This window comes from Bombus fervidus, chromosome 11 (genome assembly GCF_041682495.2).
Source record: "Bombus fervidus isolate BK054 chromosome 11, iyBomFerv1, whole genome shotgun sequence".
In the NCBI taxonomy this organism is placed as follows: Eukaryota; Metazoa; Arthropoda; class Insecta; order Hymenoptera; family Apidae; genus Bombus; species Bombus fervidus.
In genome coordinates this window covers 12,127,506-12,155,125 of record NC_091527.1, presented here as the reverse complement: position 1 = coordinate 12,155,125, position 27,620 = coordinate 12,127,506, and the positions used below count along the sequence as shown (strand labels likewise).

Below are 27,620 nucleotides of genomic sequence, written 5' to 3'. Positions count from 1 at the left end.
TAGCGAAGCATGATTCCAGTTAGTTTATGCGGCACTACCAAATCTCACAACTTACAATTGTGAACAAGGAGGCTAAAAATAAGACATCGTGTCTCTTTTCGGAAATATTATTTATTGTTTTGTAACAATATAGACTTTAAAATCAACGATTGTAGAAAAGCGAGAAATATTGTGCATTAAATTAAACCACTATGTGGTTATGAACAAAATGTTTTTCATAATACTCTGATACGAAATACGTAATCAAGCGATATGCAAGTTGTACCTTAAACTGCATAAACAGAAATTATCGATACTACTATGTAGCCAGTTATTAACGCATATATATATGTAGCTGAACTATACATATACACTGCCAGTTTTTGATCGACGATTTCTACGTTATTGACGTTGTAATTACATTCTGTGTAGAAGTATACGTCCGTTGTACACCAACTGATCGATGAACATGAGTCACGACCCGCCCATTTGTAATTAGACTAGTTTGCACACATAGGAGATTCTCATTAATCTTATAATACATAATATGTCGCTTCTTTCCCTCATATTTAGATATCAATAACAATTGAGATTCGATTATTGGGCTACAGATATTTTCATATGTCTTCATACACGCGAACAACCACTAAGCTGGACGATTATGCATACATAAAATACAATATTTTTGTTGAATCCTCGATATAGCCTATTTCTGGTATTTCGATCGCGTTCAAACATAAAATCATTGTAAGAGGTTAGGATTCATTGACAAATTCATCGACGTTGGTGCAACTAATTCTAATCTAGGGTTTAACCATGATCTCATATTCTGGGAACGCAATCTCAGCACCACCAAACGCTATGTAGCACACGCTGTGCGAAGGTTGTACTTTGCCGATTGTCATAGCGCCTTCGTGCAGTACGCGGCCAGCATAAAGTGGCTCTCCGTCTTCTGATTCACCAGATGGAATTGCGTTGTGAGGAATGTTGTTTCCGGTTGTTGGAACCCACATTGGGTTGCAACCACAGAGAACCTAAGAGAGAACAGTTATTAAGTTACAGTTATTTCTTGATACTAATTTAATATTTTTATCTCATTTATTAGATTATTTTTTTATGCGAGTTAACCCTTTAAATACGGCTGTCAATGATACAAAATAAACGACGAAACCAATATTTGCTTCTATTCTCTTCTATCCTACCTGATAATCAGTCTTTCCATGTTCTTCACCACCCCAAGCCACATAACACACAGAGTCTCCTGGCTTCACTTTGCCAGGTAGAAGAGCACCCTCGTGATAGGCTCTGCCTACATACAAGGATTCACCACTTACATCTTTTCCCCCTTCGACTGCACCTGGAGGAATTATTCCACCAGTTGCCTCACACCAACAGAATTCTCCTATATCCGTGACGCCCGATGGTGGAGGTGGGGCAGATGGATTCACGTCTAGAAGCAGATGGTCAGAACTTATTTCCTTTGTTATTTTTTGTATAAGATTAAGGTAGCGCTTTCCAACCGTTACTCAAGTGGCATCAGATTTTTCCTCTTCTTCTTTATCATGTGTGTTAAATACATATATACAGGCATCTATTATGTCTTTATGTTGGATAGCACTTGAGGAAACGGTAAACAATGGTATTAGAGAAGCAAATTATAAAAATTCTCATCTCTGATTAGATCCAACATCTCATGCTTCGTACAATTAAAAAACAATGCACGAAATTCGAGGAAAATTATGATTTATGACGTTAATAATGTTTACAGTAATGACACGTGTGAAGAACGATGAACGCATACCAAATGATAATGCGAAAACTTATTATGAGTTCTCTCCGGAATGAGCTTTCACGATGTTTTCGGCAGAATTATTTAACATAATAAATAAATCGATCATGGGATGAATCACATCATAAGCAACTATTAGATTTAAGTTACGACCGAAAGAATGGGAATCGATCGGGAGGAAAAGGCATTTAAAGAATGATGCGTCTGCATTAATCTGCAGAAAATGGGGATATGATGACCTCGGCATACTTTGTTGTACATGCGGCTATTAGGGTCTCGTGTAATAATATGGCTTGTATTCCGCGTAGATATGCATGTGCATGAGTATGTACATATAAATCACCATGAACATATTGAATCAAGGCAGTTACGTTTCTTACATCTATTCTATTCATCGAAATTCAAATACTATTATTTGTTAAAAAATTATAATTATATCTCCTTGTGGGTGTAGGTGCTTAACACATTTACTGTATATTGAAAATCTTAGAATTCCTATAGATATGTACATAGATACGTGTAAAAATTAACAGAATATCTAACGTTTAAGATGTTCGATACAACTTGCAATGAAAAGCCTTACAAAGTAGGCGTGTGACATACAGTAAACGTGTTACTGTCATTACTTCAATTACGACCGGACACGGCAATTGGCGTGCTAACTGAACTAAACATTTTCAATCGAGAACATTAATCTGCAGGCAATCGTCAACGAGGTATAGGGTACGATTAACATACAATGCTCTTTTCTACCATATAACTATACAATAATAAAAGGTTATTTATTTTGAAGGTAGAATTTAGTATAGAGACAGTATAGGGACAGTATAGTAACAGTATAGGGATAGTAGTTATAGTAATTCTGTAAAATTCTGTTCGTTGTTTATAGTAAATAGGCTGGATCGGTAAAGCGTTAATTTTAGCATTTGCATCAAAGATAGGATCCGTTGAAAAGAAAGGAAGCAGAAAATATAGCGTGCGTCGTGAAAAATAAGATTGCATTGATAGTTACGAGAAGCAATTAGTGGCACCGATACCCTTTTATCCTCGAACTCCCATTATCATAATACTCGTATAGGTACATCTACAAATAAAAAAAGTAGGATTCGTATAAATTACATATTCTACCGAATATTCATATCTATTAACTATAAAAAAAAAAATCCTACTTTTTATTATAATCTTCAAGATAATGAGAAACCAAGCCTCAACACCCACAAATGATCCGTCGGTCGATAATTTCTATCACCAAGGATGAATTGAAGCAAAGAAACAAAAACAAAAAGAGAAAAGAAACGGATATTTAACAGGCAAATTACTTTTGTGGGGCGGATGGGATGGATACTGCGCGGTTCGAAGTTTCCATTTGCCGGTTGCTCCCCAACCGGTACGCACACCAACGTAGCTCACGCCAATCGGCTTAGGATCTTGCCATTCCATGATCACAGGACCATTAACATCACCAGCCCTGACCATGATACGACCATCGAGCCAACAAATCGCGAACTTCTTCGTTTCGTTCTCGTTCAGCAGATTTGGCGTATTCACGCGCACCTGTCGGTGCAAAATCAACGTTTTAACACGAAACCCGAACTCTCGATCTTCCTTTTATTTTGTATTAAAGCAAAAAAAAAAAAAAAAAAAAAAGAGTTGACAAAACATTAAAGATTACTAAATAACTATTTCATTCGATGAAAAATTAAAAGAACGTCGTAATCAATAAATGATTTCGAGTTTCGTAAATTTCGAACCTTGTCGGGTTGTTTGCGATCGTATCTGATGATGGATGCTGTGTTTTCCCAACCCCCGAGCATGATTTCGTACATCGGGCTCGAGTCGCCTTTTTTGTTGGTCAGGGCGATGTGCGCGTTACTCTTAGCCCTCACTTCGATGAGGACCGAGCCGCTCCTTACATTATGAAACGTGTAGACTAACTCATTCCGTGTTGACAAAGGGCCATGTCCTTATAGGAAATAAAACATTTAATTTCCAATCAGGATTTGGAAATGAATATTTTTCCTTCTCATTCGCGTTCATTGTTCCCCCAAATTTAAACACTTCATCGATGGTCTTATTCTTATATAAACTTCTAACATACACGTGGCAATAGAATATGTCGGATATATGTATGTACTTACATATTTTCCACTTTCTATATCGCTATAACAATTTTACCATATAGCATGTTCAGCTGATAGGGTTATCAGCCGTTTCAATTATAAGCTTGGAAATATGAGTGTTTTTGATCACACTGCAGCACAATACAAGCGTGACTCAACTACGTGTGATCTATGATTCTTTTCTCGTGCATGTGTCCTTCCAATCGAACGGTGTCCAATTACAAAAACATATTTTAATATACAATGGGGATATTTGAAAAATATAAAGCAATACAGAGGAACATATAGAATGATATAAAAAAGCGTTGATGTGAAATTCGACACCATTCGAAGTAAAGCGGTAAACGTGCTAGGATAAAACATATTCGAGCAACAGATCTAAAAGCCTAAAAGGGATCGAATATTGTTTCTCGAGGTTTCGTATACTTTACGTACAACGATTTTGACCACCCACGCATATGGCTGTATGGGCGACGATGCATTAGTAGAATCCGTCCGAAATTCCATAAAATACCAGCAAGAAAATCGTATTAATAAATTGAGAATTAAAATTTAGGCACCCTTACGTGTGATTTGATAAAAATTGCAAAATATTTTGTAAATATTTTCCCAAACGGAACACGGATTTACAAAGGGAATTGCTTCTAGAACACTAAAATAATATTGTTACAACTCTATAAAACCTATTTGTAGACATTAGCTACGATAAATCTACCTAATTTATAAACAAAAAAAAGAAAGAGTTTAAGAACATGGAATACGATGAGAAGAGAAAATAATTTTACCTTCGATCAACCATTCACCGGATGCACCCCAACCGGTGCATACCCCGAAGTAACCGATTCCGAACGGTTCTGGATCGGCATACGTGAGGAATGCGCTTGGTTCGCCCTCTTTACCGACCGAGATAACACCATCGTCCCATCTGGAAGAATTATGTAAGAAAGAATATTGTATTATTACGAATGCACAAGATGTATGAAACATATTTATTTAAGGTTTCTAAAAACAATAAGGAGAAACAAAAAGATATAAGAAAAGATATTCTCACATCTTTGGTTAATAACTTAATATTGTAGTTAACACTATCCACCTGATCCAGAATCCACGCGTTTCATCAGCACTCAGGATACCAGGTGTATCTGCCTCAGCAACATCAGGTTTCGTCCTATTCTTACGAATTACAGACTTGCTGTTGCTCCAACCACCAATGAAAACCTGTGATTTTAACACGCACGATACATTCGACTCTCGTTTGTTTATTCGACAAATTTTATAATAATAATCAAACAAGTTTACTTTTCAATAATTTTTACCTCATACATAGGCTCACCCTCATGGGGACCCGTTGTAAGTGCGATATGGGCATCGTTTGGTGCTTTTATCCGGAACTGAAGTTGCCCGCTCGCGACCGGATAGAAATTGTATTCCAATTTATCCTCAGTAGAAAGAGCTAAAAGAAAAGAGAAAGAAATTCTTAGACATTTGTTATACACTATAATATGTAATGTAATTATATTTATATACATTTTTCCACTTTCGATCATGTTTATTATTATTGATAATACTAATTAATAATAATAATAATATCTTATAATTTCTTAATAATAATATCTAATAGTAATCGAGGATAACATTAATGATGTTTTTGATAAAAATTTAATTGAGCCGAGACTAGGTCCAGTGTTCTTAAAAATCAGTCGAGTTAAAAAAACTGGCAAGAGATTTAAAATCTTCTTTAGTTGAAGAAATCCAGACGCCCAGACGTCTGGACGCCAAGACATCCTACACAGTATCTACAATAACATCTATTTACACAGACGCAGCGGGCTGATGTACAAAAGTAGGACAATGCAGGACTTGCATCGATCAATATATCGCGTGTACGCGAGAATTTCACGTCTAGATCGCCTCGTCGTACGTTTCGCGACTATAAATCACCTCTAGCGATCGATGATTTACGATTACAATCACGATTACCCAACATTCTCCATAGAAACATTTGGTGGTAGTTTTTCTTATTCCAAGCACGACCACTTGCATTTAATGAGCATATAATACCAAGAATATTAACTGACAGAGATTAATGATTCGTTTTATCAACAGTATCGATTATTTTACTGCATTCAATGCAACTCTATATAGTTCATGATATGTAATATAATAGAAGTTTGTATCAATAAAAAAAAAAAAACTTAATTTCCAGCTTTCGATGTCCAAGTTCAGTCTAATACGATTCAAGTCATCATTAATGAAACGTCCGTTTTTTTTTCTTTTTTTTTTTTCTTTTTTTGTGGAAATGGAATGATTCCAGTCGTCTAACGTTTAACGGGTGATCATAAAATCGTTTAATCTTTTTATTTTTCGATTCAGCTGCAAACAAATCAGCTTATTCAAATCAGCTTAATGTCATCAATGTTATTTTTCATCTTATACATATGCACCTACATTTGGAGAATTTACACTATAAACACATATTTCCATAATGAGATACATTGACCGAAAGCAGTTCGATTCAGTTTGCTTTTAAATTATAATCTTATACAGTCGTTCTTCTGCTCGAAGGACTGCACCTGGTTTCACCTCTATACGCTCCAGAGAAACATCTTGCACAATAAAACATGTGCTCTGACTTCGTCGAATTATTAACGTTGATTACCTCTGCCAACATTCAACACGTGCTTCTTTAATTTTTTTCTAGACTTTGTAAAAGATATACAAAAAGATTGGTCTTAATTGAAGACTCGATCGATATTTGTTGGTTTTCGGAATTTTTCATGCTTGATAATTATTGAAAATTATTGTTTCTTACTTATTAGGTTGGAAATTTACCTGGAAATTGAATTAACGACATCAACTGAATTCCAAAGTCTGTGAAAATTAACGCTAACACGATTGTCTCTATCAAAAGGTTTCGCCAAAACGTGCGCTCGGAAAACATGCACATTCTACATTTATCAGAGTCTACTGACACTGACAAATTATCGCACTAAATTGTTTATTTCCTATTAAATTCTTACATTCGAAATTCTTCGTAATCTATTTATTTATCGATAAACAATTGATATTAATTTCGTTAGAAAATTGCTAACCCTAAATTGCAAGTAAATCCTTTCCTACTTGAACACCGTCGCGAACAAACCTCGATTGATTAAAAAATTGCATAGATCTTCTATTATCTTCGATTCGAATTTTAAATGTTGAATTTTTATTTAAATATCAAGTAATATCCCACGTGACACTATGTTGCTACGCTGCAGGTATACTAATATTACGTTATAGCACGCTTTTCATTAATCGTCTTTCCGTTAAGTAAAATGAACTATATCGACTATCAAGACGATGATCCACGTACGAAATGACCGTTGTTACACCTACTACTACTATCGAAATGTTCCGTAACACGCGACAACAAGAATTTGCTGGACGAACGCAATGCTTATAAATAGCGGCTTGTGTCACAGAGGCCATGTTCGTTGCTGACATCATTGTGTCATCGTCAACAATTTGAATCACATCAATTTTTGTACATCGTGAATCAATCACCCACGTTCCATCTTTCACGGCAACAATTTTTATCTCCTACCTTACTATTAGGCTTTAAGCCTAAAATTATCTAATAACTTTTTAGACTTGCTTCAAGATTTTCCGTACGACTGCTAATCTCTTCGTTAACATTTTCTTAATGTAAAGTAGTTACAAAATATATTAAACGATAAGACGACCATGAATAATAGAAAGTTCCATTACGCGAGGCCTAGAACGCCATTGTGATGATGTCATTAGTATTTTAATGCCAATTACATACATACTTCACATAGCGGTACTTCGATGATTCAAAGTGATCAATGTGTTGAACTTTTACGTCAAGAGTAATCAGTCAAAGAGTCACCTCCATATTCGGATTAGAAATCTAGGGATATTGCGACATCTCATACCCTTGATAATATTTTCTAACTATCCTTATTTTCATAAATATCGTTTATCTACAGTTGCTATTAATAACAGACATAAAAAAAAAAAGAGATTAAAATAAGAAAAATATCATATACTGGTTAGAATAAATGTTTGCTCGTATGGAATAACCTATATGTGCTTTTACTGTACAAAAAGTTTCTTGAACTTTCTCCATTTACTTATTTTTACATTATTTTCGATTAGTTCTCGGATATTCGTTTTGTGGGCAAAATCGATCGAAGTACCACATGTTTTATAAAAGAAGCGTTACGCTTTACGTTGGCAATTAACATAATAACGAGAAAATTAGAGCCATTGAGTCAATTTCAATTGTGCAATGACGATCGTTGGTTGGTTCCACCGTTTTGACGTTTATTACCGTATTATTCTAGTGCTTTCATTAACATGACTCTACAACCTATTTTAATGTATAATGTAGCGAATATGACTTTTTACATCTAATTTTGCTAACTTTACTGGATCCATTATATCATGTTCTATCGTTTCTAGCGCAAATGCATGGTTGCCAATAGTTTGACGATCATGTGTCCAGTAAACTTCACGGTGTTCATTCGTGTTTTACTGTCATTGACCTCCCATAGCAACTCTCTTCCTTTTGCTAGCAAGCTGGGCCGTGCTTCCTAACGGAAAAAGTATTCCCATGTACCAATTAAATTTAAAAACAGATAAAAATTTCTATAATTCATCTTTATACAGAACTTGTTGTAGAACTCGTTATATAGAAAGTGAAATTTCAAATTGTTTCATACATATTTATAATGAATATAATAGGTATACATGTACATAAAAGTTTTCTATAGCATATTCCTTTTATATTTTTTCTTTTCTTTTCTTGAATAAAGAAAGTGTATTTAAAAAAGTATAATAATATTACATTTAAATACAAGGTACAGCAAATACATGGCGATATATCGAAACAAATATGGCGATTTCCGAATTCAAAAAAATTAAGGTTTCTACAGAGATTCCAGAAAACTTGAGAAAATGAGCGAGAACAGTAGAATTGTACGTTACGAAACAATCTGGAACTTATGCTTGGTTGCACAAGAAATCCTGCAGAGATGACGTGATACCGGAATTATGAAAATTAAGGCTGTGTCACATATGAAACAGTACTGTTATGATTTCTCAACCGTAAAAAAGTTTCTTCGGAAAACAAGAAATCTGATCAAACGTTATTTTTGAACTTCGACCGTTTATGCATTTACAAGATACATATTTAAAGTTGTAAAAATACACAGATCACGTAAAATATTACATAAAATGCAAAAATATATCAATTGTGCAAAATATACTTACGTATATACACATTATAACATACACATATTTACCACAAAATAAATCTCCGCTAAAATTCCACTTTTATATGTAATGTTGGTAAAAATACAAATTTGCGTAATTATTCTACTATTCTACATTTCTATTAACATTATTCTATTATTATAAAACTCATATTGATAAGATGTTCAAACTTTCACCAGACCTACAAGATTTAGGTTAAGCGAGGACATATTTGGACTTTAATGGAACTAGCACGAAGTTGTATAGATTCGTGAAATCGCATTGTACATAGCTAAAAATGCCGGCCGGCCGGCCGGTTTGTCAAACCGGCAGCACAGTATACGCTAAATATACTAATTTAACTAGACACTAGAAAATACATTACGTAATAAGACATTCTCCTGTAAACATAATTCTATTCTTCGCCATTTCCTATAGATCCTACCTATATAGATCCTCCTATAGACCCTTAATATCTACTACTTTGATATATATTCTCGAACATTCGATGATTCCTTTCAATGAAGTGAAAATATTGTTCGCATCTATTTACCATTTTCCTTTCGTTTTTTAGATTCCTTGGTACAAAATTAGACACGATTATTGAAGATACTGTGGAATTATTATAGGCATTAATATTAGAGGAATGATATTTACAAGATCGAACTAGAAAGGTAAATTAATCATAGCGTCGCGTGTTTCTGAGAAGTGTTATGATACGTTAGAAACGAATTCGATATTAGACTACTACGATAAAAATAGACGTGATCCTTTCAAAGTCATACGAAAGATTTTCGATGATATTTCACACCTTCTTTCAAAATACATATTATCTTACAATGTTTATTACGACGATATGTATAATAATGATATTTATATAACGTTATAGTTGTGTCGAGTGCTACAATTGTTACAAGTAGTCGTAATAGCTTTTACTAAATATGTTGTTATATGTTATACTACAATGCATTATGTAGAAATGAAAGTATAAAGTAAATAAACTATTTTTGGTAAAAATTATAATGCCTAACTAAATATAACGTATTTCGAATTACATGAATACAGTACATTTCTAATTTGTATGTGTTGATAATAATTATTTCAGAAAATTACTTATTCAAAGTATCTTCATATCCATGTGTATTTGTATAAGTAGAAGATAGTATTTGTATTTTATATTTTTTCCTATATTTCTTATCTATTTTATAAGGAAAAATAATTATAGTTTAAATAAGTAAATATCAATAAAAAATTGTATTTCTAAAATATAGAAGTTAACCGATTTATCGTGTTTAATTATTTATGCAAAAAGAGGTTTCTAATGTCAAATAGGCAAAGTGTAACTACAAATGGAGATAAATTAGAAAAAGTAATAAAAAAAATAGAAAAAAGACGTTAATATTGACTTAGCGATATAATTTGTTGATATAAAAATGCGAGTGCTTACAAATAGCCATAGTGTTCTTCCAAATACAGACAAAATCAAGAATCACTGTACTACGTAACAATCACCTGCTCTTCGCGAAGGTTGAATTCGTACTGCGACGAAATGCGTCGTTTTGGCGCTTTACAAACGTAAGCCGTTCGCGCATGCCCAGTACACATACTACAGGCGCAAGGTCTTAACGCCAGTAATTTGCAAGCGGTAATGAAACAAATACGATGAGTCATAAACTACTGACACATGTTCATTTTCGGATGTAAACTGGTCAAAAAATTTGTTTAAAACTGCAGATGCGCTTAAAATATTTTTATAATACGTGAAAATGCGTATTTGTCATCTATAAGTAGGGCAAAAGATTTAAAGCAAAGTTAAATCTTTGAATCTTTGAATTCAAACATAATCCCAAATTTGTTAAGTATCAATGCAATACTTAAAATAATCATGCTGTTTGCTATAGTTATGCAATTATGTGGGCAATTCGACAGATGGTGAATAATTCAAGTAGCATGATTCATAAACTCCAATTAATTTTTAATCATTATATGTATTAACAGATACCGTTGATTGTAAGTGACATATATGTTTTGGCAATACAAATGACATTAACAAATTAATCCTTATTGTACGATAAAAATATTACGTAATCTTTAAATTGTAAATTTATTTAAAATATATCTTATATTAAATATATCTATATTATTTAAAATATATTATTTAAAATATATACATATATATATATGTTGAATCATCACCTTATATATATATATATATACATATACATACACATTCATACATGATATAGTTTATTCATTCATAATATCAATATAAACACGTTTAGGGCAATGTTGTCATTATTGTAAGTACTCTTAGTCCTACTAGTATCAACAACCTACCACTATAATACTACCGCCTAGTAGTATCAACAAATATTGGCATATAACACTTTGTTTTCACAACGATGATACGACTGATAATGTCGACTAAATGCAATTACGTTTGTATGATATTTCTAACTAAACTGGTTTCATTCATGCGTAACTTTACAAAAAAATGCATATATGTAATTTCATATACTCATAGCTTCGATGACTTTGTTAAACAATAATTTAAATAATAATAATGCTACATAATAATTCTAACGAATCATGTCGAATACGTGCATTATATTACCTTGCAAGATTATCTACATACAAGTTTATTCTATTATTTAGCAAAGCCTAATATATCCTTAGTTTAATGAACAACACGACCATGTTATGATAAATATGTATGTAATAGGTTTAATATTTACTAAATTCTTAATATCTTAAAATTTATAGCTATTTATGTAGGAAAAATAATGGAGTAATTTATGGTAATTACATTTTTCAAAGTATATTTAACATTGTTAAATATAGGAATTATTGAATTACACACAAATATGTAATGAAATATCAAAAAATTATTATTCGATTAATTAGCAATATAAAAATATACTGATATTTTTTTAAACAAAAAGAGCTCATACGTACGCAACTTCAGAAAATATTATCAGGAATGGAATGACTTTAAGTACTATCAATACCAGTTAATTCTTTGAGTTTGGTTATTAAGTCTTCGTTGTAGGCTTTACAATCGATTGGGGATACATCAATACATGTTGATCTTAACCTGTTTTCATCCTGTAAATAATTCGGCTCGGTAAATAATTACAAATATTAGAATCTTGGAATCAAATATTAGAATCATTACATTGAGTCAACTTACACCGAATGTTTCCATTTTCGTTCTTATCTTAAATATAAAACTTTTAAATGTTACATCACCAAGTTTTTCGAGGTAAGCATCATTATCATTTTCTTTTAATTCTCCAAGTTCCTGAGCTGTAATACCTAAAATTTTCTCTGTTTCGTCATTAAATGCTGTGACCCACATATTATCTGTCCAATCAGCCAAGCTTAGCTGCAAAAATATTAAATATTAATAAATCTAACTTGCATCTAAATAGATGAAGATAAAATTTATTTTGCACTTACGCTTGCAAGTAAACGGTATTTGAAATTAGGGAATTCTTTATTACATTTTTCGCACCTGTACATACCATTTGCTTGATCTATCACCTACAAAATACAATCTCTTAATTGATGGTGTTTTATTATATCTACTTATAAAGTACAAAATAATAATTACCTTTTTTTTGCAATTTTCACTAGGGCACGATTTATATAAAATATTTTCAGTGCGTAAAAGATTAATGGTCGCCTTCACCGTAAATATTTCCGGACCGTTCTTTTTATCTATTTGACTGTTTGCTTCGCCAATTGTGATCAATGCCTGAGACATTTGAGCTGCACTTCCAAATGCTCTTGAAAGTGGCTTCGCTTCTTCATGACATCCAGTTGTGTTAAACCAACCTCGTAATCTATATTAAAATAAAAAGTATTACTCTAAAACCAAGATATTTTGCAATTACAATATTAGTTTCAGAGATCTATTAATGATTTTGACACCTATGTGCTTCTGGAATATCTGGATCAACCTGTACAGCAGTTCCGCTGAGAGTAGACAAATTCTTTCCACCATTAAATTCGCCAACACGAGCTCCTTTAATGGCTAAAACTGGATTATCATTTCCTGAAAATTCTTCAGCTTGTGTTCCCCATAGTGTAAGTGTTACCTAAAATTTCATTTTATGTAATATTATGAAAACTTTTCTATTCATTGAATTTGGTCAAGTAAAATTTTTACCATAGTATTACTTTCATCAATGAGATTAATATCCCTTTTTTTCATGTCTTTACCAGTGGTTCGTGATACTAACATCTGCAAATCACCACGAGATTTTACAATAGCCAAAACATCTGCAACAAATAAGTGTTATGATTAGTAGATACTAGATTAAAGTGTTATGATATAATATATAAATAGTATACATTTCAATTCAATATTTACCTATTATATCATTTTTCTCCTTTTGCTCTATATTGTTTATTGGTATGAAATCAAACTGAAGAGTTGGAATTTTATCTCCAATGTCATGGCATGGAATTATTTCTGAATCACCAGTTAGAGTCATTTCATAATCGTTTTTTAAATTATTAAATTGCTTATTTGCTGTTTTTAAAGTTGCTCTGGAAATGTAATAAACCTTCCCAATCTACAAAAAATGTATATTATGATGCAACATTATAAAATACGTACAACAGCACAATAATTACCTCAATCATATCATAGAATTTATCACACTGATCTCTAAATGCAGTGCATCTAATCTCTCCACTTTCATCTACAAGATCCATGGAAAACAATTTTCCTTCACCGCGTGAATTACTCCATGTTCTAATGGTAGATTTATTGACAACTCGTGCCTTTATTACCCACCTATGTAAAAGATTATTTAGCACATTAAAAAACTATGACATTTAAAAAGAATGCAAAATTAAACACACCTGTTTTGATAAGGACTCAATGCAACGATTGGGATTGTGGATATATCACTGGTAGAAGACTGTTGACCACTATACTTTGACACCAAGCTACCTGAATAATAAAATATTAAAATAACATGTTATTGATATGATTTGTACTAATTCGTCGTTAGTGTGTATTACTTTGCTGTTGTGAAGCAGTTTGCGCAGACTGTACACTTTGTGCTGATTTAGATTCACCATCAGCATCAGCATTTGTTGGATTACCAATTTTATGTCCAACTTCATCACCCGCAACTTTTAAATCGGCACTTAATATCACCATTACTCGTCTAAAATAAAAGGAATTCAATGTTGAATTGTTAATAAAATTTTGTTATTCTTTATTAAATAATTATTGCGTACTTTTGTTTGCCAGCATTATTTACCACGCTTATAGCATATCTATTTATTTGGCAAATGGAAAATTCTGTTAATACATTATCGGTTATCATTGAATTTAATTGTGTGGCAAGCATCGTAAATGAATTTATTCGTTTTCCATCAGATACGAGAAGCCTGTAACGTTCTCCACTATTTGAACTAGATAATTTCTTATGACCCTATAAACAATTATCGTATTCGAAAATGAGATACTTCAATCTAAAAGCAAATTAGGCGAAGGACATAGTTTGTTTACCAATATTTGCAATATCGGCCTATCGACCTCGATCCCATTCATGATTTTCTAAAAATCAGATAAAATCAATTGCATCACAATTGTATCATAAAATACAAATACTATGTTTGAACTTACATCCAATGCTCCTTCCGTAAGTGAATACATCTTTTAAAACAGTGATACTAACTTATAAAACGTCGAATAAAGCTAATGATATCTGTACATCACACAACGTATTGCGTTTGATATTCTTTATGGCGGTATTTCTACTGAGGTATTTTCTGTACGTTTCCCACTATTTTTTTACGATATCAACTAAGAATATATATCAATGCAAGATAGTAGCATAGAGCTTATACTAGAGATGAATAAAAAGATCATTCAGCAGCAAAATGAACACTCAAAATAAGGCCCTGTGGTGGTCAAAGGCTGCACTGTTCGTTGAAAAACTCTTGATGTTTCTTGGCGGAAGAAACGAATGAGCACACAACGTTGCAATTATCTCCTTTTGTTGTTTCCAATTGCATTCCTGTTTATGGATTTTTCCTTACTCCAGTGATCATCTAATCTAATCGAGTATTTCGCTAGCGTAATTAAAGTTTATTTCGAGTAAGGTTGTCTTTATTATTATGAAGTTAAAAGCTAAGTTGAGTAAGCTATTCGAATATTTAGATAGCGCGCGCTGTCGTGACTATAGGAATTAATAACATGATGATAATCTACTTTTGGGCGACATCACATGTGTTAATTCCAATCTTCACTTCGAACAAAAAATTACTAGAAATCACCATACAAATGTTTGTTCTGGAAATTACAAGAGGACGGTAGACTATATAGCTTATTGATTCATAACGGTGCCATTTATCTTACCTCGTGTTCGGTTTATCAGAAAACCATTTTGTGCGTATACCTATACAATTCGAACAAAGCCAACGTTAGGTCTGAACATTAAAATGAACGGAATAATAAGGAAGATATTACGTTCGCCGGTAATTAAAAATTTGTTTTCGCCAACTTCGACTACAGGAATCGCAAGTAATCAATTAAGAACACTGTGGAACGATTCTCGACGAATCCAAATCACACCTATCGCTTCGACAAAACTATTTAAGCATCCAAGTGTTTCTTGTAATTTCAGTTATTGTAGGCATTCTCATACGAAAGGTATGTATGTATGTATATATGTAAAAGGTACATTATATCGTAATTTATTTCATCATTTCATCGTCGTATAAATCAATCATATATGTTGTAAATTTCAGTAATTGCATTTTTAAACATCTATACATTTATATTATGATATATATATGTTACTAATAATATAAGTTTTATACACTTTATTTATTTTAGGACTGAAATATTTTCATTAAGTAATTGTTTTATCGCTTTATCATAATTATTTCCTTCTCTTTTTTATAGCTGAGAAGGAGCTTGTAGAATTTTTAGCTGAAGAAATCATAGCAGAAAAGAAGGCACAAAAATTAAAAACTATTCCCACTGAATTAGATGGATTTAAAGTATCGCTTGATGGTGCAGAGGTTAATTTGGAAAAGAAGCAAGATAATGAAATGTAAGAGAACTTTTAACATAGGTCAATAATGCTATATTATTACAAAATATGATAAACTATTTTCAGCAGAAAATACATTTCTTCTTTTACTACAAATTATCTTTTGCAGAATTAGAATCTCATTTAACATAAATCATACTGTTGATTCTGATACTGAACCTGATGTTGAAATAACTAGTGATAATCCAGACATTGGTGATATGAAAAGTAAACCATCCTTCACAATTGATATAGTTAGAGGAAATCAAACTCTTGGATTCACCTGTTCCTTTAACAATGAACCTGGTGCATCAGGTGCCAATGAAAGTTATAGTAAGTAACATTGAATTCTAACTTTTAGCAATACATGTATGTACTATTGTACGATTAGATGAATGTTTTTTTCATACATCCATTTAATTTCAGATGACATCTTTGGCATAGATGAAATTACTTTATATACAGGAGAACATTCTGACAATGTGTATGCCGTTGCTGGTGAAATTATTGATGGGGTAAGTAATACATATATTCTATAGTGAGCTTATATGTATCTATAAAAAATAAACCAAAGTGTTGAGTACAAATTGGAGTATCTAGTAACCAATTTGATTATTGATCTTTGGAAAAATAAAACATTCACACATAAAATAATTTTATTATTGATAAAATTAATACTTGAGAATGTGACAATGATTTACTACAAATTCTTATCTAATTAATTTCATGTTTCTTTTTATATATGCTTATAGAAATATATATAATATTTATTTTTCAGTATCTATATGACTTACTGATGAATTATCTCGAAGAGAAAGGCATTTCAAACGAGTTTGCGGAAAAATTGGTTGAGCTCAGCACGAGTTACGAACATACCGCGTATGTTAGTTTATTAGAAGGTCTTTCAAAATTCACATCAGGACAGTAATTGTTATTTTAGTTTCTACTGTATTTATAATTAATTAGACATAGAGTATGTTTATGTGAAAATACGTTTATAATAAATACATATAATACCTATGTTCGTCTTATTGAAGAAAAATGTCTTCTGACAATAAAAGTGACATGTACCGTCTATATATCATTTTATTATCTCAATGCTACTAATTTTTAAGTAAAATAAATACATTGTACCTTAAACTTCATCGAAAACAATTTATTTTTATAAAAAATTGATGAATTTTTAATTATAATATAAAAGGAGCATAACAGGTTAGATTGAAAAAGAAAAGAAATCTAATGTTTGAATCCGGTTTCAATGAATATCTTACGCGTACCAACTGCACTAATTATAAGAACATTTATAAAGTGGTGGAGTTACGAGTTGAGTGAAACAATGGCGTAAGTAGTCGATAGGTCTGGATGTGCGGATTATAAAGAGTGTCGTCGATTTGATAAATTACTTCGACGATAGGAAAGAAATGTCGAACCGCGATCCGGACAATTTGATGGCCACGAACGATGAAAATTTTGATTACTTGTTCAAGATTGTGCTCATTGGCGATTGTGGGACAGGAAAAACATGTGTTGTTCAAAGATTTCGATCTGGTACATTTATCGAGAGGCATGGAAACACAATTGGTGTAGACTTTTCCATGAAGACTGTACTAATCGATGACAAGAAAGTTAAGGTACGTTTATTTGATCTATGATCAATATCGCTATATTTTTCCAATTTTTTTGACATTTATAACCTACAAGTAATTTATATATGAATTTTAAAGAAGAGAGTTCAATAGCTTCTTTAATATAAAATTATTTAAATAAATATAATTTAACATGGGAATGTGAGATCGAATAGATAATTTTTTGTTAAAAGCGAACTTTCACTTTAGCTTGAATTATTTTGTACAAACGTATTGATAATATCTTTTTCTTTAATTATATAAAATAGAACAGATATATCATAATACATAACAATATTGTTACATTATGTTTTTCAAATTAGTAATATAATTTTTTAATATAATATATATATATATCACTTAATATATAACGATATACAAATCATTCAATATGTTTAAAGATATTTTATTATTATTAGTTGCAAATATGGGATACAGCTGGCCAAGAAAGATTTCGTACAATAACTCAAAGTTACTATAGATCTGCTAATGGTGTTATTGTAGGTACGTGAGAGATATTATTTTTACCTTTTTGTTCACTTAACTATAGAAATATTTATAATGGCTTAAATAACTTTCAGTTTATGATATTACAAAGAGATCTACATTCTTAAGCTTACAACATTGGGTAGAAGAAGTACGAAGGTATACTTCATCACATGTGTTATTAATTTTAGTTGGTGAGATTTGTTTGTATATTTTGTTTTAATTACGCTTTGAATACTATATATTAACACATAAACAACTTATAGGTAACAAATGTGATTTAGAAAGTCTACGAGAGGTTGAGAAAGGAGAGGCAGAAGCTCTTTGTCAATATCTTCCTGAAGTGTTACAAGTGGTAGAAACATCAGCCAAAGAGAATACCAATATAGATTCTGTATTTTTCTACCTGGCAGCAGAACTTAAAGTAAGCATTTGACTTTCATATAAAATGTAAAATATATAATAAAAAAAGATATAAAAATATAAAATATAAGTAAACACATACTGTTTTCATAATCATATATCATATAATCTTAAAGAAATGCATATGTTTACTTCTTTCCAGAGAAGACATGAAAATCGCCAAATAAATGCTAATGAAGATGAAGTTGTTAGACTTGGTGCAAGTAGAAAATTATCTTCTTGTTCAGGTTGTCCATACAAAATATTTTAGGTAGTGGTTTATAAACAAATGATATACATATCTTTACTATGTTTAAATTTGTATATAAAATGGAAAAACAATGTACAATATTTTTATAACTATCCAAATAATGTGATATTAAAAGAAATTAATTATATTGTTAATAATGACAGAATAGTAATAATTGTGCTACAAAGCCAGTATTTTGTGACCATTTGATTATGGAACATGAACTCACTATGGATTTTGTATTAATCTGAAAAATTACTATTCTCTCTTTATCTGCTATTTGACTAGAGACTTAAGATTGAGTATTTTAAACGTATACATTTGTAAATACAAATGCTTAGATTTCATAATATTCAGCGATACTGATATACTCCAACTATTTATAAATATAGCAAAAGTTAATGCACGTATTTATTTTTAATGAAACGAATCTCAAAAAGAACAAATATTATATTAATATATTTTTTTAGAGAAAAAATTTCCTATTGTACAATTTTTTTAATGTTATTGTAATATCGAAATTATTGAAATAAAATGTATATGATGTACTTCATATTTATCTATCATATAATTAAGATAAAAATATTTAAGAAGATATTAGTTAAACAATATATTAAATAATGCTAATTATATATATATATAGAGATAAATATTTGCTTGTAAATTACGATGCATAAACTACAAGTGTTCACTTTTTTGACAAAATATATCAAAATTTGAAAATTGTATTGTAATTGACATACCAGTTGACTTACATATGCGGGAAATAAACAATAAAATTATTGAATTATCTTTTTACATACAAACCATTTCACTTTTGGTATATTATACTCTATGTACATATGGATATATACTCCTAATGTAGGAACAACTTCATGATTAACCCATTGACACTCTTATCCATTATAGGCATAATCAATCCTATATGTGCATACAAAAAACTGTGAACATTGAAAGGTTAAAGGAACAATATATTATTAAGGCACTTTTTTAACATGTGCATAAAATTTGTGTTTAATTCTTTATTATTTCTATAAATATTCACATACTTAACAAATTAATATTAAACAAAAATGCACTAAAAGGGAATATTTCTTTAAAGGCTTTTTACATGTATTAAAAAGTATATATTCTTTTTATATTTTCATATTAATATTTCTAATATAATAAAGCACAATGATTGTAGCTTTCTTGCAAACTAAAAAGAATATAAAACATATACAATAGGTATATTAAAAACTGTACATGATAAATAAATATATGTATAAGCAGATGTATTTTTGTGAAAGTAATTGATATATCTATTATATAATTTGTATTAATAAATTTTTTATATTTATAAATAGATTTAAAAATCAAAACTGTACATTTCATAGCATATGAAAACCGCATTAAGAACATTTTTGTTTGATAAAAATATTTTATCCCAGTTATTAACTAATTCATTTTTTAAATTATATACATAATCATACACCACCATGATTTTGATTCAATAATTGATACAAAAACCCCAAATAGCTTATTTAAGGAATAACAAAAACTTCACACTCTATTGTAAGTCCTTCTATGTTTCTCATCCACTTGTACAAGATAATAGGCTCCAGGAAACATATTTTTAGTGGTACTATGAGGGGTAAATGGTACAGTATGACAATTCTGTTCACGCCATTCTAATTCCTTTGTATAAGCTTCTGGGGAAACCTTTTGACGAGTATCAAGTTCTTCTTTAATGTAAGAAAGTGAAGAGATAATTTTCATTAAATTTGATTTTTCGTTACATTCGTTTGTTATTGTTAATGAATACATAGTAGAACAAAGTCCTGAACCATATGAAAATACTCCCACCTTAGAGCCTGCTAATTCTTCTATAGGTTTACTAATTAACAAGGAGGCCAATCCAGTGTATACAGATGGAGTATACATATTTCCTACTTGATTCGCTATCATTAAAGAAGGCTGTGTTTTCTGCTGAAAATTTGGTTTACTCAAATTCATAAATGATTTCTCAATATCTCTATTAAAATAAGTGTCTTCTAATTTAACATCATGGAATTGCGCTAATTCTGGATGCTTTTTAGATACTTCCTCCTTAGATACGTTTAAGAAATCAATAAAAGCTAGTCTGGCAAATGACTTTTGTACTAATTTGCAGTATGGAGAATGAAATAAAAATGCATTAAAGCTATCTAGAGTCACATCGTGATTGTGCTTGTTCCTCATCTTTTTACAATAAGTCTGATAACAAGTATCTAATGCATTAAGATAACACTGAACCGATAATTTTCCATCTACAATAGGATATTCAGACTTTAAATTTGGCTTGTAAAAATCATACGCATGTTTCATGCACGACGATCTTACTCCACGATCAATTATTAAAGGTGCATTTGGACCAATTAACATTGCCACAGCTCCAGCGCCTCCAGTCGGTCTAGCACTTCCAGAAGAATATACAGCATTATCACCCGCAACGACTAAGGCCAGTCTGCCATCCCAGGCACTGCTTTCTACCCAAGATATGGCATTTAAAAGAGCAGCTGTACCTCCATAGCAGGCATTGGTCGTATCAGCTCCTTCAATGTCTGTACAATCATACGGTTCAAACAACTGCATAAGAATAGATTTAACTGATTTGCTCTTGTCTAATATGGTTTCAGTTCCAACTTCTAATCGTCCGATATCTTGCGGTTTTATTTCATACCTATCCATTAATCGGTGCACAACTGTTAAGCACAAAGAGTTAATGTCTTCACGGTCATTGCAGAAACCCATCCTACACTGACCTAAGCCAATAGTGTATTTCCCAGCAGATACACCATCAAATTGTTCCAACTCTGTTTGCTCAACATATTGAGCAGGAAAGTATATTTCTATCGCTTTGATACCAACGTCTTTTGGCCACATGATATTTGACTTTAATCGATCGATTTTGTCAGATGTTGTAATATACTTTGTAGTTTATATAAATCTTTCTGTACATATAATTTTTCTGAAGTAATCCTTAAAGTCCAATGCTCATGATAATATACAGGAAACGTATATCTTTCTCGTATTCGAAAATGCACGTGATGCCGGTTGACCGTAGAATATGCATTAAACTCGTTCCCCAAATATCGTTACCTTTATGGAATGTTTTCTTGACACTTAACTCCAACGATAGTCTTGAAACGATAAGAATTCAGCAGATAGTATTTTTGAAAATTTCATTCGTAGTTTTGAGTTGACAACTTGAAACGAAGAAAATGTGTGCTTTGAGGACAGACACTGCTATATTACTTACTGGTAGATACAGACCCAATGACGAATTCAGGTTAGAAGTGAAACTCGACAGGTGAAAATTACGGTCACCGAATAACTTCTTATCACGTGCTTTGAAATTCGTTTGACCTTTTTCTTTTCGCTTATAGGTTTGACATCGGTCTTACTAGAGAAACCCAAATTTACAAACTAACGTCTCTCGCTTAAATGAGACTCATCGAGCTGCTGCCGCCGCTTATTCAACCAGTCACATTCCCTCTTCTCACATAGAGGGGATAAAAAATTCATTTATTTAGATTTCTTCACGAATATATTACGTTTGATTTATTTATATTATATGTATCCTTACATATTGTAAGATAATTTATTCAAATATTATTTTAAATGTGCCTCGAGCATTATTTTTTACATTTTACGATGATGTGAAAGAGAATCCGCGAAGAAAATTTATATAACAAATTTTTAAATATTTTGTTCATCCTGTATCGCAAGATAATTTATTCAAATATTATTTCAAATATGCCTCGAGCATTATTTTTTACATTTTACGATGATGTGAAAGAAAATCCGCGAAGAAAATTTACATAACAAATTTTTAAATATTTTGTCCATCCTGTATTATTTCGATTTTAATGATACTTTTTGTGTATATACATTGTATTTGTACGTATGTCAGATAGAATATAGGATACTGGAAAGGAATAGATCTGATCGATAGATGGGTCGATTTAAATGGTAGCTTTTGTAGAAATGATATCAGAGTTGTATTTATAAGAATTGGACCATAATACATATGCCGTAATGTAATGGTACAAATGAAAATAAGCATCTAGAATAAATCTTCGTTAATGGGAATACTTAGTAACATCGATCGAAGCAAACGGTGCGATCTAGTCGGGAAGAATTCACTGCTAAATAACAGTTGAAATTTTACTTTTCTAACACAATTCTGACCTATGATCAGTATATTTTATTATATAATGTAATTAATAGAGTGAAAGGAAATATTAGTCAATCGATTGGCATCTTTGTCACGTAGGAGTGTACATATTATCTATCGTTTTAATATTTTCACATAATATTTAATTTATTTTACCGACATGAAACGAAAAAATTACATATGAAGTATTTTTTTCCATATCATTAACATTACAAAAACATCGGGTTCATGATCTTACATTAATAATTCAAGAGCCAATAATGCAGGTAAATTTTATGCGTTTCTTTTAACATCATAATCTGAAATATATGTAATCAGAAACATTTAGACGTTTAAAAATCGCTTACCTCTTTGTGACTTCTACTTTTTTCTTCCAATATTTACATTGTAGTGCAAAATTATACGCCAAACTTTTGTTACGAACGAACATTGTCTTGCATATTGGTACGAACGAAGGGATAATTTTATATGAAAATAGCTTTCTTATCGAAAATTCTACAAATTTTTTTGGTTGAAATAATAGAATTTTAGAAGGAGGGGGAAAAAAAAAAAAGAAAAAAACGAGCAGAAATGACGAACTACATACCTGGAATTATTTGGTACTTTCGCCGTAGGTTTGCGAAGAAAAGATTTGGATATTGTAACATTGACAACATTAATCTAAAACAGCAATTATTCGTTCACTTCTTTTTTTGTTCTTATGTGATGCATTTCGTATTACGTACAATACATATATACATAATTTCATCTGCGTAGGAATAAAAAACAAATGTAGTATTTAAAAATGCATAAAAGATGGGTTTGAAACATAGTAACATAGTGTTTGATAATTTTGTATATAATTTACTGAATACATAATCCTAAAGTATAATAATAATAATAATAATAATAATAGTAATAATAATAATGTACTATATGATATTTTTCTGGATATCGTTATTATTACAATATGTTCTACAAGATAGCGGCGGCAGCTTCGTTTTCGTCTGGCACGGCAAAATATAATTCGCGTTTGTTTTACCTACTTTCGCTTTACTTTTACCTTTATTATTGTTGTGTTGTGCCTCGCGTACGGCGTATACGTATAATATGTGTAATGATCGTGTATCGTGATGACTCACGCGATTTATGACGATTAACTATTTAAATATTATAAGCATTGTTGATTAGAGTACACATACAGTAACTGATACACTTCCATTTCGTCGATTTTTTTTTTTTTTATATCTTACAGCTACGCGTAATATAACATTGAAATGTATAAACAGCTTTTATTTGGTCAACTAAGCAGATGCATTAATCCTTAATAGCGATAAGATAAGTCTTTTGCTTTTTCATTCATCAATGAGATATACTTAGGTCTTAGAAACACGAAGTAGTTTATCTTCCGCTATAACTTTCTGAAACATCATTCTCAGAAAAGTAAAAACTTAAGTACTCGATTATTCCACTTGTTATCTTGTTCTTCGAACAGATAGATACGAAAATTTTCAACAAAATATCCATTGCAATTTGAATCTCGTATGTGGTATTAAAAATCTTAGATTCCATTAAGTTGATCTTCGCTGTAGAATGTGCGTTTGTACTTCGGATTCCGACGTCTTGCTCATTGGAATTTTTATAAAAAAAAAAATATATTGCGAGTTCCAACGAGTTCTTTTGAATAATTTCCTTTCCCCCCTCCCCTTTTTTTCTTTCTTCTTTTTCTTTTACACAAAAAAAAAAAAAAAAAAAGAAGAAAACAGAAACCGAATACAAGAAAAATCCTCTGTCCTTGAGAGAGTCATGTAGGTTTACTACCGTTTAGATAAAAATATCGTAGCTCGATGAGCATACTGTTCAGACGTTTTATACTATTGAGCTTAATATTATTCAGTGCAGAAATTGCGAATCATTCGATTATTTATTAAATGTTCGCTTTTAGATTCATTGCTGTTTCTAACATCGAAGAAGGTCGTATCTCTAAGCGTTTTTCCTTCCTCTTTTTTTTTTTTCTTTTCTTTCTTTTTTCCGTCGGACACATCGATATTTTGAAAAGTATCTCTTTTCACGTAGTTTCCAAGTACAAATCGTTCTAATATATCTTAGCGTTACGTTTATTATTTCTGTTAATAAACTTTTCAAACTATCGGCGTCGTTTTCCGTGCGATCCAAGCGATTTCTTCTTCTAAATGGATTGTCGGTATCGAGAAAAGATCAAGGTGACGAGTCGAGTCTTTTTACCTAGAAAAATCCGTACAAAATAGGAATGTAACACGTAGTTTTTCCCAATAAATTGAGACGAAATCCTTTTTTTTTTTTTTTTTTTTTTTGGAACTTCTTTTTTCCTCCGACTGTGTTATGAGAAAATCGCACGAATCTTATTTTACAAAAACTGAAGAATCACGATGTACTAGCGTTATTATAAAATGCTTATTCTCTTCGTATTGGCACACCAGTAATTCAATTAGCTTAGAATACAAATCCAAGAGTGGGCAAACTTTTGGATTTCTCTCGCAAAGATTCTGATCTGGCAAGATCGATCCTTTGCAAAGTATCCGATAATAAAAGATACAGATAACAGGCAAAAAAAAAAGAAAAAAAGAAACACAACTGACCGTATATGCGACGTAAGGAGTTGAAGGAACTTATTGCTAAATCGGTTTGCCCATCCTTGTTGCATATACCAACGTATACTTGGACGGGTTCGAGACGGCACGGTTATTCTCTCTCCTACATATTCCGTATCAATTCGATTACCATCCGCTTTGATAATAAACTTAATTAGCTCGTAACTCAATAATTTCTATTTCCTTTGATTTTGCAGCGAACAAATATTAACGCACTGTCTCGAATCACGACGATCCAGCATACACTTAGATTTATTTTATACAATTTAATCTTACCCGATTTGTCTCGTTATCGATACAACTTAAATTTACACGAATTGGACTTATCCTTACGATCTCCTCCATTTCATTTATACATAAATATATATTTATATATGTATATATATATGGCCACTGCTTCATTTAGAATCACATTCAACGATCCGACGTAGAATGATGCGAGTTGAGAGTCGAGTGAAAAGACGAATAACGTTGCCCTTTTCTTACGTTTAAGTTTCATCGTGTTCGATAATTCGTTACGTTATAAAGCAGCGCGCTGTTACTCGCATTAAGCGAATACTGAAAGGAAGAATACGATTGATGTAAAACAATTATTTATACAATTTGTTTCTCAGGGTGAGCATCGTCCCTTTATAATTATATAAATGCGCTATCCCGTAACAATTTAGATTATGTGATAGAAACATCGATATAACTTATTGCTAGCTTTAGATACAGAGACCTTTTTCGTTTATTAGGTCGATAGTGTATCGCAAGTTTCAATTTTTTCTTTCACGGAGAGAAAGATATTTTTACGCTTCGCCTAAAAATAATAGGTGTGCAACGGTACTTAGAAACTCATGTTCAACCGAATCTGTTCTTCCAGCTACGTATGATACATAGAATGTATGATACAAGAGCGATTATCGTTCGATCATTTTGTTTCGACACTTAAATCTCCACGAATTCCCATTAAGATCTTACACTTGTTGATATTTTTATATTATACACCTATATTAACATAACTATCGTATTTAAAATATCGACATAAATATTGACATATAATCGTGACATTCAATGTATTAAAGACAATATACATAAATAGATCAGCGTGAGAAACGAAGATCGATCGAAAGAAATCAAAGATCTTTTGTTTTTCTTTCGGCATCCCTTTGAACACTCTTGTTGAAGAAAATTACGTCCTTTGAAATTATGTCTACATTTTGTACAATTATTGTTTATCGAATTGTACTAGGTGTGATTTTGTTGGGCATTAATAATAGGAAGCGCGAAGAAGCACAGGCAAACACGACAGAACAAACACTTTCATTTTCACTCTTTAAAGCATAACACGTTTATGCTCGTAAAAGAATTATTAGAATGCCGAGGCAGTCATATAAACATTACACGAATGGTATACACAGTACACACGTCAACCGCATGATTCAAGCAACACATATTTCTATCTTGTCTTTTAATTAATTAACGAATCTCCCGAGCCACGCTTTATCTTTGCCGATTCCGAGATATGCACGAGCAACGTTGTTCTAAGATATAAAAAATCGTAAAATATCTTATCTTATAAAAAATGAAAATTTTGAAAAGCCAGATGTAGAATAGACCGGGAGATTTTATTGGTAAATTTTTCTCGAGTCAAACTGCTTTTTTTTTTTTTTTTTTTTTTTGTTGATTTATATCCAATTTCTCTTAGAGAAATCGTATTATCAATATGGATATTTTTGAAGAAAGATTACCGTCGATTACTTTAAGAAAAGCTCGCTCTTCACGTTGTCTTTCCCAAGTCGACTTAGAATAGTCCTTTCTTCTTATTCTTCTTATCCTTACCGTCGACAGCCCTGAAAA

At 31.4% G+C, this 27,620-nt stretch overlaps 6 protein-coding genes and 1 long non-coding RNA gene across 12 annotated transcripts in view; 2 read left to right on the top strand and 5 right to left on the bottom strand.

Annotated features, from left to right (window-relative positions):
• Positions 1 to 93: 93 nt before the first annotated feature.
• Positions 94 to 10,754, bottom strand: LOC139992283 (uncharacterized). Of its 3 annotated transcripts, none has more exons than XM_072013001.1 (8): positions 10,595 to 10,754; positions 5,205 to 5,341; positions 4,982 to 5,106; positions 4,674 to 4,813; positions 3,520 to 3,731; positions 3,088 to 3,322; positions 1,182 to 1,429; positions 94 to 1,013 (listed from the first exon to the last, which is right to left on the bottom strand). In XM_072013001.1, exons 1-8 carry the CDS (start codon positions 10,602 to 10,604, stop codon positions 783 to 785), a joined length of 1,338 nt encoding a protein of 445 aa, XP_071869102.1. In that variant the 5' UTR covers positions 10,605 to 10,754; the 3' UTR covers positions 94 to 782. The 3 variants fall into 3 exon arrangements, with proteins under 3 accessions (XP_071869102.1, XP_071869101.1, XP_071869103.1); XM_072013000.1 differs by lacking the exon at positions 10,595 to 10,754 and adding an exon at positions 6,721 to 6,852; XM_072013002.1 differs by lacking the exons at positions 3,088 to 3,322; positions 3,520 to 3,731; positions 10,595 to 10,754 and adding exons at positions 4,324 to 4,350; positions 6,721 to 6,849.
• A 627-nt stretch (positions 10,755 to 11,381) lies between these two features.
• On the bottom strand, positions 11,382 to 11,787 carry LOC139992524 (uncharacterized). The gene is made up of 2 exons (XR_011801136.1): positions 11,488 to 11,787; positions 11,382 to 11,456 (listed from the first exon to the last, which is right to left on the bottom strand). It is a non-coding gene; the product is annotated as an uncharacterized lncRNA (long non-coding RNA).
• Positions 11,788 to 12,014: 227 nt separating this feature from the next.
• Rpa-70 (replication protein A 70) lies at positions 12,015 to 15,096 on the bottom strand. 2 transcript variants are annotated; one of them, XM_072013417.1, is made up of 13 exons: positions 14,795 to 15,096; positions 14,678 to 14,725; positions 14,404 to 14,600; positions 14,182 to 14,330; positions 14,020 to 14,110; positions 13,789 to 13,951; positions 13,523 to 13,727; positions 13,319 to 13,431; positions 13,081 to 13,247; positions 12,761 to 12,992; positions 12,607 to 12,690; positions 12,338 to 12,532; positions 12,015 to 12,252 (listed from the first exon to the last, which is right to left on the bottom strand). In XM_072013417.1, the coding sequence occupies exons 1-13, from the start codon at positions 14,822 to 14,824 to the stop codon at positions 12,139 to 12,141; spliced, it is 1,788 nt and encodes a 595-aa protein (XP_071869518.1). In that variant the 5' UTR covers positions 14,825 to 15,096; the 3' UTR covers positions 12,015 to 12,138. The 2 variants fall into 2 exon arrangements, with proteins under 2 accessions (XP_071869518.1, XP_071869519.1); XM_072013418.1 differs by lacking the exon at positions 14,404 to 14,600.
• A 402-nt stretch (positions 15,097 to 15,498) lies between these two features.
• On the top strand, positions 15,499 to 17,285 carry P32 (complement C1q binding protein P32). Its single transcript, XM_072013420.1, has 5 exons — positions 15,499 to 15,823; positions 16,079 to 16,229; positions 16,339 to 16,541; positions 16,635 to 16,723; positions 16,987 to 17,285. Exons 1-5 carry the CDS (start codon positions 15,613 to 15,615, stop codon positions 17,134 to 17,136), a joined length of 804 nt encoding a protein of 267 aa, XP_071869521.1. The 5' UTR covers positions 15,499 to 15,612; the 3' UTR covers positions 17,137 to 17,285.
• A 122-nt stretch (positions 17,286 to 17,407) lies between these two features.
• Positions 17,408 to 19,524, top strand: Rab19 (RAS oncogene family member Rab19). 2 transcript variants are annotated; one of them, XM_072013422.1, is made up of 5 exons: positions 17,408 to 17,839; positions 18,253 to 18,337; positions 18,415 to 18,513; positions 18,604 to 18,743; positions 18,885 to 19,524. In XM_072013422.1, exons 1-5 carry the CDS (start codon positions 17,630 to 17,632, stop codon positions 18,990 to 18,992), a joined length of 642 nt encoding a protein of 213 aa, XP_071869523.1. In that variant the 5' UTR covers positions 17,408 to 17,629; the 3' UTR covers positions 18,993 to 19,524. The 2 variants fall into 2 exon arrangements, with proteins under 2 accessions (XP_071869523.1, XP_071869522.1); XM_072013421.1 differs by having other exon boundaries at positions 17,434 to 17,839; positions 18,586 to 18,743.
• A 577-nt stretch (positions 19,525 to 20,101) lies between these two features.
• On the bottom strand, positions 20,102 to 22,409 carry Hmgs (hydroxymethylglutaryl-CoA synthase). The gene has a single exon (XM_072013419.1). The coding sequence runs from the start codon at positions 21,873 to 21,875 to the stop codon at positions 20,514 to 20,516; it is 1,362 nt and encodes a 453-aa protein (XP_071869520.1). The 5' UTR covers positions 21,876 to 22,409; the 3' UTR covers positions 20,102 to 20,513.
• A 1,679-nt stretch (positions 22,410 to 24,088) lies between these two features.
• The window catches only part of Pnut (septin 7-like protein pnut), a 42,229-nt gene continuing 38,697 nt past the window's right edge, over positions 24,089 to 27,620 (bottom strand). For both annotated transcript variants that reach the window (XM_072012237.1, XM_072012238.1), the window contains one exon: positions 24,089 to 27,613. In XM_072012237.1, the coding sequence (XP_071868338.1) occupies positions 27,565 to 27,613 (49 nt within the window). In that variant the 3' untranslated portion in view covers positions 24,089 to 27,564. The remainder of the gene's footprint in view (positions 27,614 to 27,620) is intronic.

Coding starts and splice junctions, on each gene's coding strand:
- P32 (XM_072013420.1), top strand. CDS start 15,613: ATGAACGGAATAATAAGGAAGATATTACGTTCGCCGGTAATTAAAAAT. Junction 15,824..16,078: donor TAGGCATTCTCATACGAAAG/GTATGTATGTAT, acceptor TCTTTTTTATAG/CTGAGAAGGAGCTTGTAGAA. Junction 16,542..16,634: donor AGGTGCCAATGAAAGTTATA/GTAAGTAACATT, acceptor ATTTAATTTCAG/ATGACATCTTTGGCATAGAT.
- Rpa-70 (XM_072013417.1), bottom strand. CDS start 14,824: ATGTATTCACTTACGGAAGGAGCATTGGAT. Junction 13,728..13,788: donor AATTCTATGATATGATTGAG/GTAATTATTGTG, acceptor CATTTTTTGTAG/ATTGGGAAGGTTTATTACAT. Junction 12,691..12,760: donor GTGAAAATTGCAAAAAAAAG/GTAATTATTATT, acceptor TGTATTTTGTAG/GTGATAGATCAAGCAAATGG.
- Hmgs (XM_072013419.1), bottom strand. CDS start 21,875: ATGTGGCCAAAAGACGTTGGTATCAAAGCGATAGAAATATACTTTCCT.
- LOC139992283 (XM_072013000.1), bottom strand. CDS start 6,835: ATGTGCATGTTTTCCGAGCGCACGTTTTGGCGAAACCTTTTGATAGAG. Junction 4,814..4,981: donor ACGCGTGGATTCTGGATCAG/GTGGATAGTGTT, acceptor TAATTCTTCCAG/ATGGGACGATGGTGTTATCT. Junction 1,430..3,087: donor ATCCCATCCGCCCCACAAAA/GTAATTTGCCTG, acceptor ATCTGCTTCTAG/ACGTGAATCCATCTGCCCCA.
- Rab19 (XM_072013421.1), top strand. CDS start 17,630: ATGTCGAACCGCGATCCGGACAATTTGATGGCCACGAACGATGAAAAT. Junction 18,338..18,414: donor TGCTAATGGTGTTATTGTAG/GTACGTGAGAGA, acceptor AATAACTTTCAG/TTTATGATATTACAAAGAGA. Junction 18,744..18,884: donor ACCTGGCAGCAGAACTTAAA/GTAAGCATTTGA, acceptor ACTTCTTTCCAG/AGAAGACATGAAAATCGCCA.